Here is a 12,680-nt window from a genome sequence, read left to right as displayed (position 1 = left end):
TGTCAACCAATAATTTGTTTCCTGGTACCATACTGAAATATTTAGATTGCATATGTTGCAAAAAGTGAACAAGGATAAGGCCAAATAAAACTTTGCATAGATGTAGTTCATAGATTCCTTGACTTCAAACACTGCAACTTTTCCACTAGTGATGGCAAACAGAACCAACAAGTCTAAAAATAAATAAGACTTAGAGGTCTACAGATACGTAGACCCATTTATGGCAACACGAAGTATAAAAAACACATAACATCTAAGTAATAATGACTCTTTGCACTGAGTAATATGATCCTTTGGTTGGTTGTGGGGTTTTTTGTTGTTTGGGCTTTTTAAAATATATATAAAACCTTTAAATACTGATTTTACTAAAATAAAAATTACTCAGTAATAAAGTAATTAAAGTAAAGTAACTCATTGTAACCTAAATGAGAAAATGCAGGGTGACATTCAGGCTGCTGGAAAGTGAGAGTCCACATGAAATTTAGCTTTTCTTGTTGCATGATTCCTGAGTTACAATTCTTTAGAAACCAAATTGTCAACTGGATGATCAGAATCAAGTACAATATTCTCAGCTTTTTCATAAATGAATTATTATGATAGTTCAGTGTCACTGCCAATTCTTTCACAAAAGAATTATTTGATCAGACAAGACAAGAACTCACTTTATGGATAAATATTCAAACCTTGAAGGTCTCTGGTTTAAAAAAAAAAAAAAAAAAAAGAAAGAAATACTAAGAGAACAGACTTTAGAATGTTCTACTTCCTTAGAAGATTCTTACTTCCACATCAGAAAACCATGATCATAGTATTGCGTAGTATTTAACTACCTCCACCCAAATAGTGTACAGCAGTGGAGGAGGGAGCTGTTTTTAATTTAGGCAAAAGTTAGGAAATAATTACTTTTGTTTAGGAGGTAAGTCTGTATACTTAAAGCAACCATGTAATCTTGTATTAGTTCATAATATATAGGAGCTGTAAATAGAAGTCATAAAACTAGTGGCATACTTTACAGAAAAAAGCATCTTCTGAAGTAAATTTTAAGCTTTAGCATGAACAACACAGTTCCTACACAGTAGGATACACGTCATTACCAAATATATGAAAGCCTTAGTAAAAGAATAGGTTTGTGGGACAAATGTGTACTTATACATATACATTTAACAATAAAATGTGGTACATTACCATCCTGCATTCTCCAACAAGTTGCGCGTGATGGGCTGAGGCACTGAGCAGTTATAATAACCCATGCCTATATAGGACCGCCATATCTTGTTCTTCCTTGCAATATTATATAGAGTTTCAAGGATTTCATTTTCACCTAATTGGAAAGATTATATGTCAGAATGCTACAGCTACATGTAACAGTAACAGTTTTTAACTGAAATGTCTTCTCCCCCAGTGTAAAAAAAACAAAAAACAACAAAACAACATTGGTGGTGCAAATACAAACAGTAGCAGAAAAAAGTGCAAGTCAAAACCAGCAAAGATAAGGTAGTAACCCGATAAAATATTCTAGGAAAGTTAAGTTCTGCCAGAATTTTGAAAATGCAACACATGAATAATAAGAGGGTTCTGAAGCATGTGGAAAGAATAGTGAGAGAAACAACTGTAGGCAGAAGGAGCTCTTTTTGTGCTAATACAACGTAAATTCAACCCAGAGGAGACCCATCTTGCACACGCATTAAAAAGAACGTCGGGAGACATTTTCTATTAGCTGAATCTTTCAGAATCTACATTGGTTAAAGCCATTGCCATCCACAGCTGTTTAGAGTTTCTATCGGAGTCATATTTGCACAAAGGGGGCTTACACTAAGCACCCAGGAATGATTTCTTAGTATCATAGAACTTTATTTCCTCACATTTTCCCTAAATTGCTGATAAAACAGAACAGTTCATTTAATTCAATTTTAGCAAGTTTCACCAGTTTATTAAAAAAAAAAAAGTTAATAAGATTATTTCTAGTTAAGACATTCCAAATGAGATTAACTTTCAAATGAGTCTGCCAATCTAGTTTGAAGACATTATAAAATAATGATTTTGAAGTATACACAATAAAAGCATTTGCATTCCCTCTCTCCCCCAACCATACTTTGGTCTTGCTTCTCAGTGTCCTGAAAGCAGTGCATACTGAGTCAACCCATTCCTAGCAGTCAGTGAATAATGCTACAAACATCTGCCAAAGAGTCATATTTTAAAATTATATTAGTAGCTGAGAATGCAAAAGGATGGTCAGTGGACTGTCTTAAGATCACACAGACAGATAGGTCATCCCAGCCTAACAGACCTGGGTAGAACTGGACACCAATCCTCCTGGGTGAGGGGAGTAGATGTTTTTTAATTCTTCCCACAAATCTGACCTCAGAGTTTGCTGTAATGGGGCAGTTACACCAAGTCCTGTTCCCTCAGAACAACTTGAAGATGTCACTTTATAATATAATGCCACAAATCAAAGAATTAGAATACCTTGGGCCTGGATGTCTTAAAATCATTTTCTCTCTGTAAGTTACTCCAGCAAGAGATAGCAAGTCAGAATAGTTAATTTTCTAGAATGTGGTGGCAAATTATTATCTAGGTTTTGAATTAATTTCTAGAGCAAGCACAAAAAAGGATATTAGAACTTCAGCTCTGATTTCAAAACTTGTTTTTTTTTCTTTTTACTCAAGTTGCTATTATTGCATTTCATGCATAAAGATTTTTTTTTTTCAAAAATCTCCAGGTTTTCAATTAATTTATTCCACAGTCACATTACACCTTTCACAGAGTTTTTTACTGATGTTCAATTCTCATTTCAAAGTTCATTTCTTCTCTGTCTTTTACTCAGTGTTACCATTAGATCTAATGTATGAAGACTGATTTCTTAGTTTCAGTAAACTGCATTTTTTTTTTTCTGGAGACTTGTTATATGCTTAGTAGGTTTGAACTCAGCAATGTCCAGGGCAGAGTTTCTAAAGTGTAGTGAAAAACTCCACTCCCCAGAACTCTTCCCACAGAGTTTTTAGTAAGAGAGAGGCAGTTGTTTATTTAAGTAAGCTTTAACATTGTAGAGACCTTCCTCTACCACTTGCAAAAAGCTTGATGAAAGAGAGTTTGGTTGCAATTTCAGACAGAGGCTTGTACTCTTGCATAATCCAAACATCAATGATTTCTTGGAAATGGTAATGAATTTCCTTGTTTAATTCCAAATTGCAGTTGAAGGCAGAAGTTGGCTATCATTTAACTTACTTGCTAGCTCAATATCACACAAAAAATGCACTGAGTGCAGTTTCTGCAGTAAACACATACCACAAATACTGTACAATGTGACAGATAACATTTCCTTTATTTGCTCAACTGGGCTTTTCTTCCCAAGTTATTTCTCTGCAATTGTAGCTAACAACAACTACATGCAGCCACTTAGCTTGTGCTGGAGATCTTGGAAATAAACCTGCTTCCAAACTGATTGAAGGCACAAAGCCAAAGCCTAGTGAGGCTGCAAGCAGCTTAGGTAGAGATTATGCGTAAGAGTATAACCACACTCCATCCAGCATACCTACACTGAGAGGTTCCAAGACTGAATATATTTTTAATTATCATATTTTAATGAGCTACCTGTGATGACAGTTACACAGGTAATTTTAAGCAGGGTGGCAAAATACCAGAGGGTATACTCCTTCCACTCCTGTGTCACCTTACTTCCCTGCTCCTTTGGTCACTATAAGGGCAATGGCAGCAGTACAGCTCAAAATATATCTCCCACATTTAATATGCCTCTTCGAAGAGATCAGGGCTAAAGACTTCTTACCCTTTGCCTTCTACTGACTTGGAAGTACTTCATCACAGTATGTCTTTAGGAAGACAGCTCATAAATATAACTGCAGTCCTGAATATGGGAAGTCAGTAACCCCTGATTTATCTATTAGGCTGGCTTACCTATGACCAAACATAAATCCATGAAGATTTCATGAATTCAGTGTTTACTTTACACTGATAGGGTTCTGAATTCAAGTAAGAGCAATGCAGGTAATGGTGAGAGAAGTTAATACAGAAGCTGAAGTCCAGAGACCAGAGAGCAAGGCAATGAAACAAACCATGCTTACCAGTACCTCCAGCACCAACAGGAGGGGATGGAGGAGATGCAGCCAGGCTCTTAAAAGCACTGTATGCATAGCAGGAGGGCCAGAGGCTCAGGCTAGAGATAAGGAGATCTGGGCCCAGGAGAACAGTCCAGCAGTGGAGCAGGGACTCCACCTTTTGAGGTTTCATGCTCTGACTGGGTGAAGCCCTGAGCAATCTGCTCTGACCCCACAGCAAAACTCTGGGCAGGGGCTAGAGACTGAGCTGGGTCTGTGTCTCTGTCAGTAGCCTTATTTCCCACTCTGTCAAGCCTAGGTTTCAACAGTGAATTCCCATAATGTTATTTGTGAAAGGGGCCTAACTCTTTATTGATAATTCAGTAAATAACTAATGCTAATACAAAGGCAGATGAATGTGAAATACAAGAGTAATCTTATGTATGCTTTAAAATTAATTTTTAAATTCATAATGAAGTTGCTACATTTCCAGTTTGGTCCCCAAGACTGTCACCAAACTCTGAAAATAGCAGACCTTTTCTGCTCTATAAAGTATTTAACTTGGAGCATATGTAGTGGAAATGTTGCATTATTCTAAGTATTAATTAATTTCTTTAAAACTAAAACATATAGGATTCCTAAAAATTTTAACTACATAGTTCAAAAAACACAGCTTGAAATATGTTTTCGTTGTCTTACTAATTTATTCTTAATTCTTCCTGCAATGAGATTAAGAACCAATATGCAAAATGGGGAAATTAAACAGAAAGAAAAATTCACTATATTTAAGTAATGGCTGGACTCCAGCCACCATCACACTCAGCTGTTTGTTTCCAGTGTTCTAAGAAAATGTGATTGAAATGGCTTTATTATAGACTCATTTTATTTGGTGTACAATAAAAATTCTTTAAAAAAAACTGCAAAAAAAATCAGCAAAAGAATTGCCAGCTAAGTTACTGCAGTTGATCTTTATTCTCCTCATCAACTCATTAGAAATTATGATCAAAGACAGTACTCAGAATAATGTCCACTGCTTTTGCTGTATGCCTTTCTTATAACTGGAGAAAACTTACTGAGGGTCTGAGAGGTTCTTCATGGACAGTTCCAGATTGCTACATCTACATATAGCAAAGGCAGAATGTATTACAAAAATAGTAAGAGGGACTGAATTATCAGATCACAAAATGATATACTGTTATTTTTGCTAGTGTTTTTGTAGTTAGCACAGTAGAGTTGCCTTGAACTTGTGAGATACCTGCAAAATATGGCAATAAAGAATGAGAGTGAAGAAAATACAAAAGGAGCAGTTCAAGTTATACAACTTTAACCATGCAATACAAAAAGAAGGTTACTGTTTGATATATTTTATTCACTTTATATCAGATCTTAAAAATAATCTAGCCTCTGAGATCAAGGAAGCAAGATCCTTAGAACTGCTGATAAAAGGGCGATTAATTTATTTCCCTTAATTATTTAATATATTCTCTTTAAAAAACCCCCAAAAACAGATTATATTGAAGAAAAGTAATTCCAAAGCACTGTCAGGCACATAGTAATAATGGCGTAGGACAGCACAAGGAAGGTGCATGTTCCAGGTGCTGTGTCCATAACTTCAAGATATGGGCAGAAAGCCATGGTGCCCTGCCCCTCCTCCTTTCACTCAGGCTACCTCTGCTCACCCAGCCAGCCTGGGCAGCACACACAACCTGATGCTGCCAGGAACTGAAAGCAGGGGCAGGCTGAGTAAACCAAGATGCCTTTCCCTGTCTGGCCCACAAGGGCTGCTGCCTGTGAAAGAAAGAGCATCAGACTGAAAGTGCATGAGGTGCACTTATTACCACCCTGGGTGGTAATACAGATTCTGCACTATGTGTGGCAACACTCCAGATGGTAACAACTACCCCCTGCCACAGGCTTCTGAGTCATACCGCCTGGACACCAGCAGCAGGAAACCTGAAATGACTAAACTAGCTCTAAAAATCTGTCTGACATTAGGAGATTATTATAAATTCACCCAGAATTAATTTTTAGCTGTAATTTAAAATATAAAATCCTATTAAAGAAGATTCACTGCAAAAAAAAGCTGCTAATTTGGAGACACAAATAGTCTTTATTACACTGTAACTGCTTCTGAACAGTATTACTTCTAACAATATTTAGACTGGAGACCCAATTGCATTCTTAAGATTTTAGGAACTAGTGTTGATTAATTCTAAAATTTGAGAATGTACCTGGGAATGTTTGAGAAAAAAAAACTGGTGGAGTTTGCAGAAGTATTTTTAATTCAACCTTTTAAAAAATTCAAATCCTGAAATAAAAAGCAGAAATACAAACATATACACAAGACCTATCCATTACATATAAAGATGGACATACCATGGCAGCATTGCAGGGATAACTATGACTGACATAGATAGCAGGTTTGTAGGGATAAAATATAGAGGATTACTCATATAAGATATGTTCTTTACTTCAAATGGGTCAATCATAACATATGTGCATAAAGCACCTTCAATACCTAAATAAAAGCTGATTGTTCAATTCTACTTCCTGTAAACCTGGGAATAAAGCTCTGTAATACCAGCTGATCCCAATTAAGAGTCAAACAGATGTCTAGCCTTGTTGTAAATATTGACTGAACAGAAGTTACATGCCAAAATTAAGTTTCTCCTACTGTCTCTGCAGAAAAATCTGACTAAAAAAGCCCATCTTCCACAATTAGTTGAGGTACAGGACTGAAATTTACTGTTAGCTGAAATCAGACATTTTGCTATTTCACTTCTGGAATTCAGTGGGCTCATGGCAAGAGACACTTTTAAAATGGCTTTTTTTTTTTTTTTGTGGTCCCAAAATTGACATAGCTAGCGCTGTCATCTTTCATACCAAAGAAAGGATTTTATTTCAGAAACCTCTTAGCACAACCTAGAGTCCTTCTCTCCTCTATCACTGACAATGACAGTACAACAAAAAAATCTGCCAATACAGATAACACTAAAAATTCTTGAAAAAGCATTTTGAGTGTAGATGCATTTGTGCCATCAAAGTTTGGCATTTACCAGAATAACTAGTCATTCTTACTTAAGAAAGACAGATCATGGAATCATTTAGGTCGAAAAACACCTCCAAGATCATCAACTCCAACCTCTGACTGATTACCACCCTGTCATGTAAACCATGGCACTACATGTCATGTCCAGCTGTTCCTTGAATACCTCCAATAACGGTTCCTCCCTGCACAGTCTATTCCCATGCCTGACCACTCTTTCAGAGGAGAAATTTTTACTGATTTCCAAGCTGAACCTCCCCTGGCACAGCTTGAGGCCATTTCCTCTTGTCCTGTCACTTGTTGCCTGGGAGAAGAGGCCAAACCTCACCTGGCTATACACTTTGGTCAGGCAGTTGTAGAGAGTGATCAGGTCTCCCTTGAGCATCCTTTTCTCCAGCCTAAAAAACCTCAGCTCCATCAGCTGCTCCTCAGAGGACTTGTGCTTCAGAACCTTCACCGGCTTTGTAGACTCTCTGGACATGCTCCAGCACCTCAGTGCCTTTCTTGTAGTGAAGGGACCAAAACAACACATGATTTAAGTTGTGACCTCACAACTTGAGTGCTGAATACAAGGGGATAATCCCTGCCCTGCTCCTGCTGGTCACACTATTGCTGGTACAGGCCAGGATGCCATTGGCCTTCTTGGCCACCTGGGCACTGCTGGCTCATGTTCAGCTGCTGTCACCAGCACCCCCAGGGCCTTTTCCCGTGAGCAGCTTTGCAGCCACTCTGCCCCAGCCTGTGGCACTGCCTGGGGTTGTTGTGACCCAAGGGCAGGACCCAGCACTGGGCCGTGTTGAACCTCACACCATTGGCCTTGGCCCATTGATCCAGCCTGTCCAGATCCCTCTGCAGAGCCTTCCTGCCCTCAGGAAATGTTCAGGTAAGTAAGGTTAAAAACTTTCTCTCTATATATATGTTATGTCCTTCAGGGAAGTAATGAAGCTTCATTCTTCCACTGAAGAGTAGGTCTGTGCTAAAATGTCTAGGAGAGAACATAGGTACAAAAAGAGTGTGCTTCTACTGTAATCAGAGGTTTCATTTATCATCAGTGGAATATGCAATGCCATATAAACAAACTCATTAACAAAAGCTACATCCACAGGAGACTGCTTTTTCTTTACTGCTATTGCATTCACACACTTGATTAATTTTCCTTCTTTTAGACAACTTGTGAGATTATCAATGGAAGGATCTGTAATGTGATCTTTTCTAGTGACACACACCGAATAAAAACTTGAAGATTATATATCAAATGTACACATCAACTATACACACCTGAGATGAAGTCTACAGCTATGAAAGCTTTCCAAAACACCCAACTATAATTGCAGAGACCCATGATACACAGACATGCTTTTTATGGTGGGTGTGTGGTTTTCCTGAACTGCATGTCTAATTCTATCTGTAAGGATTGACTTCAATGAGACTTCAATGTAAGCTCAGCTGTGTTTGTTACTATAAAGGAGTAGCTCTAGCACAGCTCATTTTTTCAGCTGCACTCAAATTTGTGGGATCACTATGATTACAGTTTTGAGTTATAAAGACAAGTGGAAATTGCTGTATTTGTAATATAAATTTTATAAATGCCGAAGCTCATTGAATAATGTGTTTTGCATTTCCTTGTTCTATTTTCTCTTTCCACATGTGAGAGCATTCATGCAAATAAAAACAAATGTTTAAATTAAAATATAATACAGTTTTCATGACACTGCCCAATTTTGCTAATTCCCTTTAGTAAAAGGTATATAATAGAGAAATAATGCCCCATCCTTACATAAGAAATACCATCCTGATGATTGGAAAGTGTTCTAACAGTACATTAAAGAGGAAGCAAGCTTCACTCAGATTACAATGTCCTGGGTACAAGATGTTCAATGTGATGCTGCACAATTTTAAGCTGAGGCTTTAAACTTTAATTTTAAAAGCTGTGGAATTTTCTGCTAGCAGTTCAGGGGAAAACTAGTGACAAATAACTACACATTAAATTATAAAAGATAGTTCAGCACACTGGCTGCAAAAGAAAAGTTGTATATAGTTTTCTATATACAGTTGTATACAGAAAAAAGGGTTTTCTGTACCTCATGCAAGCATCTCTTTTGAAAACTCACTGTAGCATGCTGCACAATGTCAGACTCTGCATCACAGTCACATTCTTTCAAAGTTTACTCTAAGGGAACAAGAACAGCATAGCAAGTGGAACAAAATGCCAGTGAACCACTGTTAACTAATAAGGTCCTGTTACACTGTGACAACTTGCCTACAACAGGACATCAACTAATGCACCACTGTGTAGGAGACATACACTCAAAAATACTAAGAAAATCAGCATTTGAGCACTGCATCAAGACTGTGACTTAGGCTGATGTCACCAGTTTCGTTTTCAATAATGTATAAGTATTTTAGTGCCCACTATCCTGTATTACTTTTATGAATGTTTTGGTGAAGTACAATTTTGTAAAGAGTATCATATTAATTAATAATAAAAACTAATTATTAAAAAAATTGGAAGGGCTTCCAAGACATAATTATTAGTGACAAATTGCATTTCACCCCTTCTACTGACCTAGAAATATAGTAACCTAAAAAGTTTTTTTGAGGTCAATGAAAGTCATTTTTAGTCAGGGACCACCTTGATTAAAACACATTGACCATAAGGAAATATGCCAAGCAGTACTTTCAGCAGTTATACAGACACAAGAAGGCTGTTAAATTCTGCTTCTCTACCCAGCCTCTCCCCATTTTAATAAGATAGAAAGTTACGAAATACTAAAATACCATTGTACTAATAAAAAAATTTAGAGGTAGAAACTATCATTTCCTGTTGTATACCTCCTGGCTAGAATCTGTCTTTTCAGGGTCTAGTTTTCCCGGCTGTTCATTGTGGTGCTGCCTCTCATGCGTGATGTCATCTCAGAGTAACCAGATTGAACTGGCCAGGAACCTCACCAGAGCTGCAGGCCTGAAGTTTACACTCAAATTACAGAACACGGATGAGCAATGAGAAAATGCCAGCAAGAGGAATCAAGTTTTCTACAAATCAGGCAAAGGATTGTGACACAAAAATGAAATTAATACTGATGTAACTGGATCCCACATCTGAATGCCCATTGAGCTTTGTTAGTTCTATTGTAATTGTTTAGCATTGGGGATTTTTAAGTGTTTCTTTCACTTACAGGACTTCCAGCATCATGTTCACAGATTTTCCTCAAAAATGCAGTTATGTAGGCAAAAATTGTGTACTGTGCTTGCTAACTCTTAAAAACATTTATATCTAAAACCTCATGAAATCACATCAAGTTTCCTATAGCAATTTGCTGAACTACTGTATTGCCACAATAGCTGATTCAGATGTTTAGTATTCCTGCAGTTTACGCATAACACTCAATTAGACAGATTTAAAATTCTGGCCATTAGTTTACTGTGTATCCATAATATGGAGACAAAGACTTTTCATGTTATGAAAATATGCAGGTTATTATTGGTGGGGGGTCGGGGAGGAGGAATAACAAAGAAATACTGCAGATACATAAGAACAACCAAAAGGCAGTGGCCCATTTGAAGCTACAGTCCATACTAAGGGGACGATTTTTAGTCGTACGCTTCCCTTCACATTAGGCTCTTCGGACAAAGTGAAGTCAATGGAGTACTTGAGCTCCAAACGAGGTTTTCGAGAAGCCCCTGTCTGCTACACGTATTTTCCTACCGATCTCCGAGAGGAAAGCAGTAAACGCAGCAGCCAAATTACTCTACGGAGTTGGTCGGAGAAGAATGAAGTGTCGGTGATTGTGCTGCTACGCTTATTTAAGTCTTACCCTGCACTTCTAACTTGGGGCGGTAAGACCAGACCCAGCGGGGACATCGGGGCAGCGGGGACATCGGGGCAGGGGGTGCGCACCCCAAGTCCCCCCCACCCCCCACGGGCGCTGGCGACCGGAAGGGGCCGCGGAAGGGTGCGGGGAGTCCGGCAGCACCCCGGGCCATGCGGTCACTTACAGACGTGGTCATCCATCCTCAGCGGTCTCCGGAGGCGGATGCTGGCCGGGATGGTTTTGTCCATCAGCTCCTCGACGCTCTGCAAGAAGCGCCCGCACGCCCTGGTTAGCTCCCGCGGGGCGGCACAGCCCGCACCGGGAGGGTCCGGCCGCGCAGCTCCCGCCCCGCACGGCGCCTACCTGCACCCCGACTGTTCGCAGCATCTCCCGCTTCTCCTGTTCCCGGGGCCCGATGTGCCGCCGGGAGAAGTCATCGTGCCGCGGCAGGAGCTGCTCGATGCACCGCGCCGCCTCCCCGCCGCCCCAGCGCCGCTGCCCCGCCGCCGCCCACAGGTGCGGCGCCCCGCGGGCCGCCAGCCGCCCCCACCAGCGCCCGCAGCTCTGCATGCCCCCAGCACAGCCCTGCGGCCACCGCCGGGCGCTCACACTTGTGAGCGGGGGGCGGTGCGGCGCGGCCCCCACCGCCCGCGCCAATGGGGCCCGGGGGCGGCGCCGCGGTCGCCCCGCCCGCCGCCACCTGCCCGCCCGCCCCCCGGCCCTGACCCCCGCCGGGCCGCGCCGAGGATCCCGCGCCGGGCTGACCCGGCTGTGGCCCCGGCTCACGGGCACACCCCGGAGGACATTTTCCCAGTAGAGAGAGTTTTCGTTCACAAAAGCCTTGCTCATATGGGAGAAAAAGGTTTCTGTGTTTCCTTAGCAGAGCGTGGACTTGCTTTCGAGTGGCGAGCTTTAGGATGAGCAGCACGGTGTCCACAGCTGCTACCGGGGCGTGTGTGTCTGTGTTTATTACTGTTTTAACGTTTGGTGATGTTAATCTTGGGGAGCGGAGAGGTAACTGGAACCTACTTTTCCTCATCTTTCAGTTCTGTGTCTCTGAGGATGATACTGTCATAGTTACAAACTTGTATGTTTGCTTATAAACATTTCTTCATCTTCTAGAGCTAACCCCAGAGCTGCCACATTGAGGACATATATTTGAATCGACATTTAAATAAAATAACAATGTAAGAAAAAAAGAATCCAAGATTTTCATTAATTTCATCTTAATTGTATCACAGATCTACTAACTCCTGAATTTAGTAAGGTAACTGATCACTACTTTGGAACATAAATGTAAGTTTACTTTGCACCAAAGTTCACTGATTCATGCAAGCTCTCCATTTCTGTAGTAAACATGAAATTACATCTCTGATATAATCTGAGCTATTATAAATACTTTATTATAAAGGAAACAGCTCTCACTCATTTTTACCAGTATGTATTTGGAGTAATGATTTGAGTCCCTGGTTTCAGAATCAGAGATCCCCAAATTAAGTGAGATGAAGTTTGCTTTGAACAGCAAAGATGTTTGCTGCAAGAGTTCATGATACAAATCCAGTACTGACTTTAAATGATTGCTATTAAAATATACATATGTGTTGCTTTTCTCCTCTATTTGTATATATTGTTTCTGTATAAATGATAGTAGGAGGAAGGACATTAAAACTTTGCTATGGTTTTTATCTTGAAATCACATAAGTGAAATAGAAATATTAGAAAAATACATTAAAACCATGATAATAACAAATCAAATCCTGTTATGACTGTACC

General features: G+C 39.7%; 1 protein-coding gene across 1 annotated transcript in view; it reads right to left on the bottom strand.

Moving 5' to 3' along the window:
* GLDC (glycine decarboxylase) overlaps window positions 1-11,504 on the bottom strand; it is a 38,991-nt gene extending 27,487 nt beyond the window's left edge. The window contains exons 1-3 of the mRNA XM_068177572.1: window positions 11,271-11,504; window positions 11,092-11,170; window positions 1,183-1,318 (exon numbers count right to left, since the gene is read on the bottom strand). Coding sequence (XP_068033673.1) covers window positions 1,183-1,318; window positions 11,092-11,170; window positions 11,271-11,477 — 422 coding nt within the window. The 5' untranslated portion in view covers window positions 11,478-11,504. The remainder of the gene's footprint in view (window positions 1-1,182; window positions 1,319-11,091; window positions 11,171-11,270) is intronic.
* Between the last annotated feature and the right edge of the window lie 1,176 nt (window positions 11,505-12,680).

The sequence above is a fragment of the Anomalospiza imberbis genome, chromosome Z, assembly GCF_031753505.1.
Source record: "Anomalospiza imberbis isolate Cuckoo-Finch-1a 21T00152 chromosome Z, ASM3175350v1, whole genome shotgun sequence".
NCBI classification, from domain to species: Eukaryota; Metazoa; Chordata; class Aves; order Passeriformes; family Viduidae; genus Anomalospiza; species Anomalospiza imberbis.
This window is presented reverse-complemented; position numbering and strand designations above follow the sequence as displayed.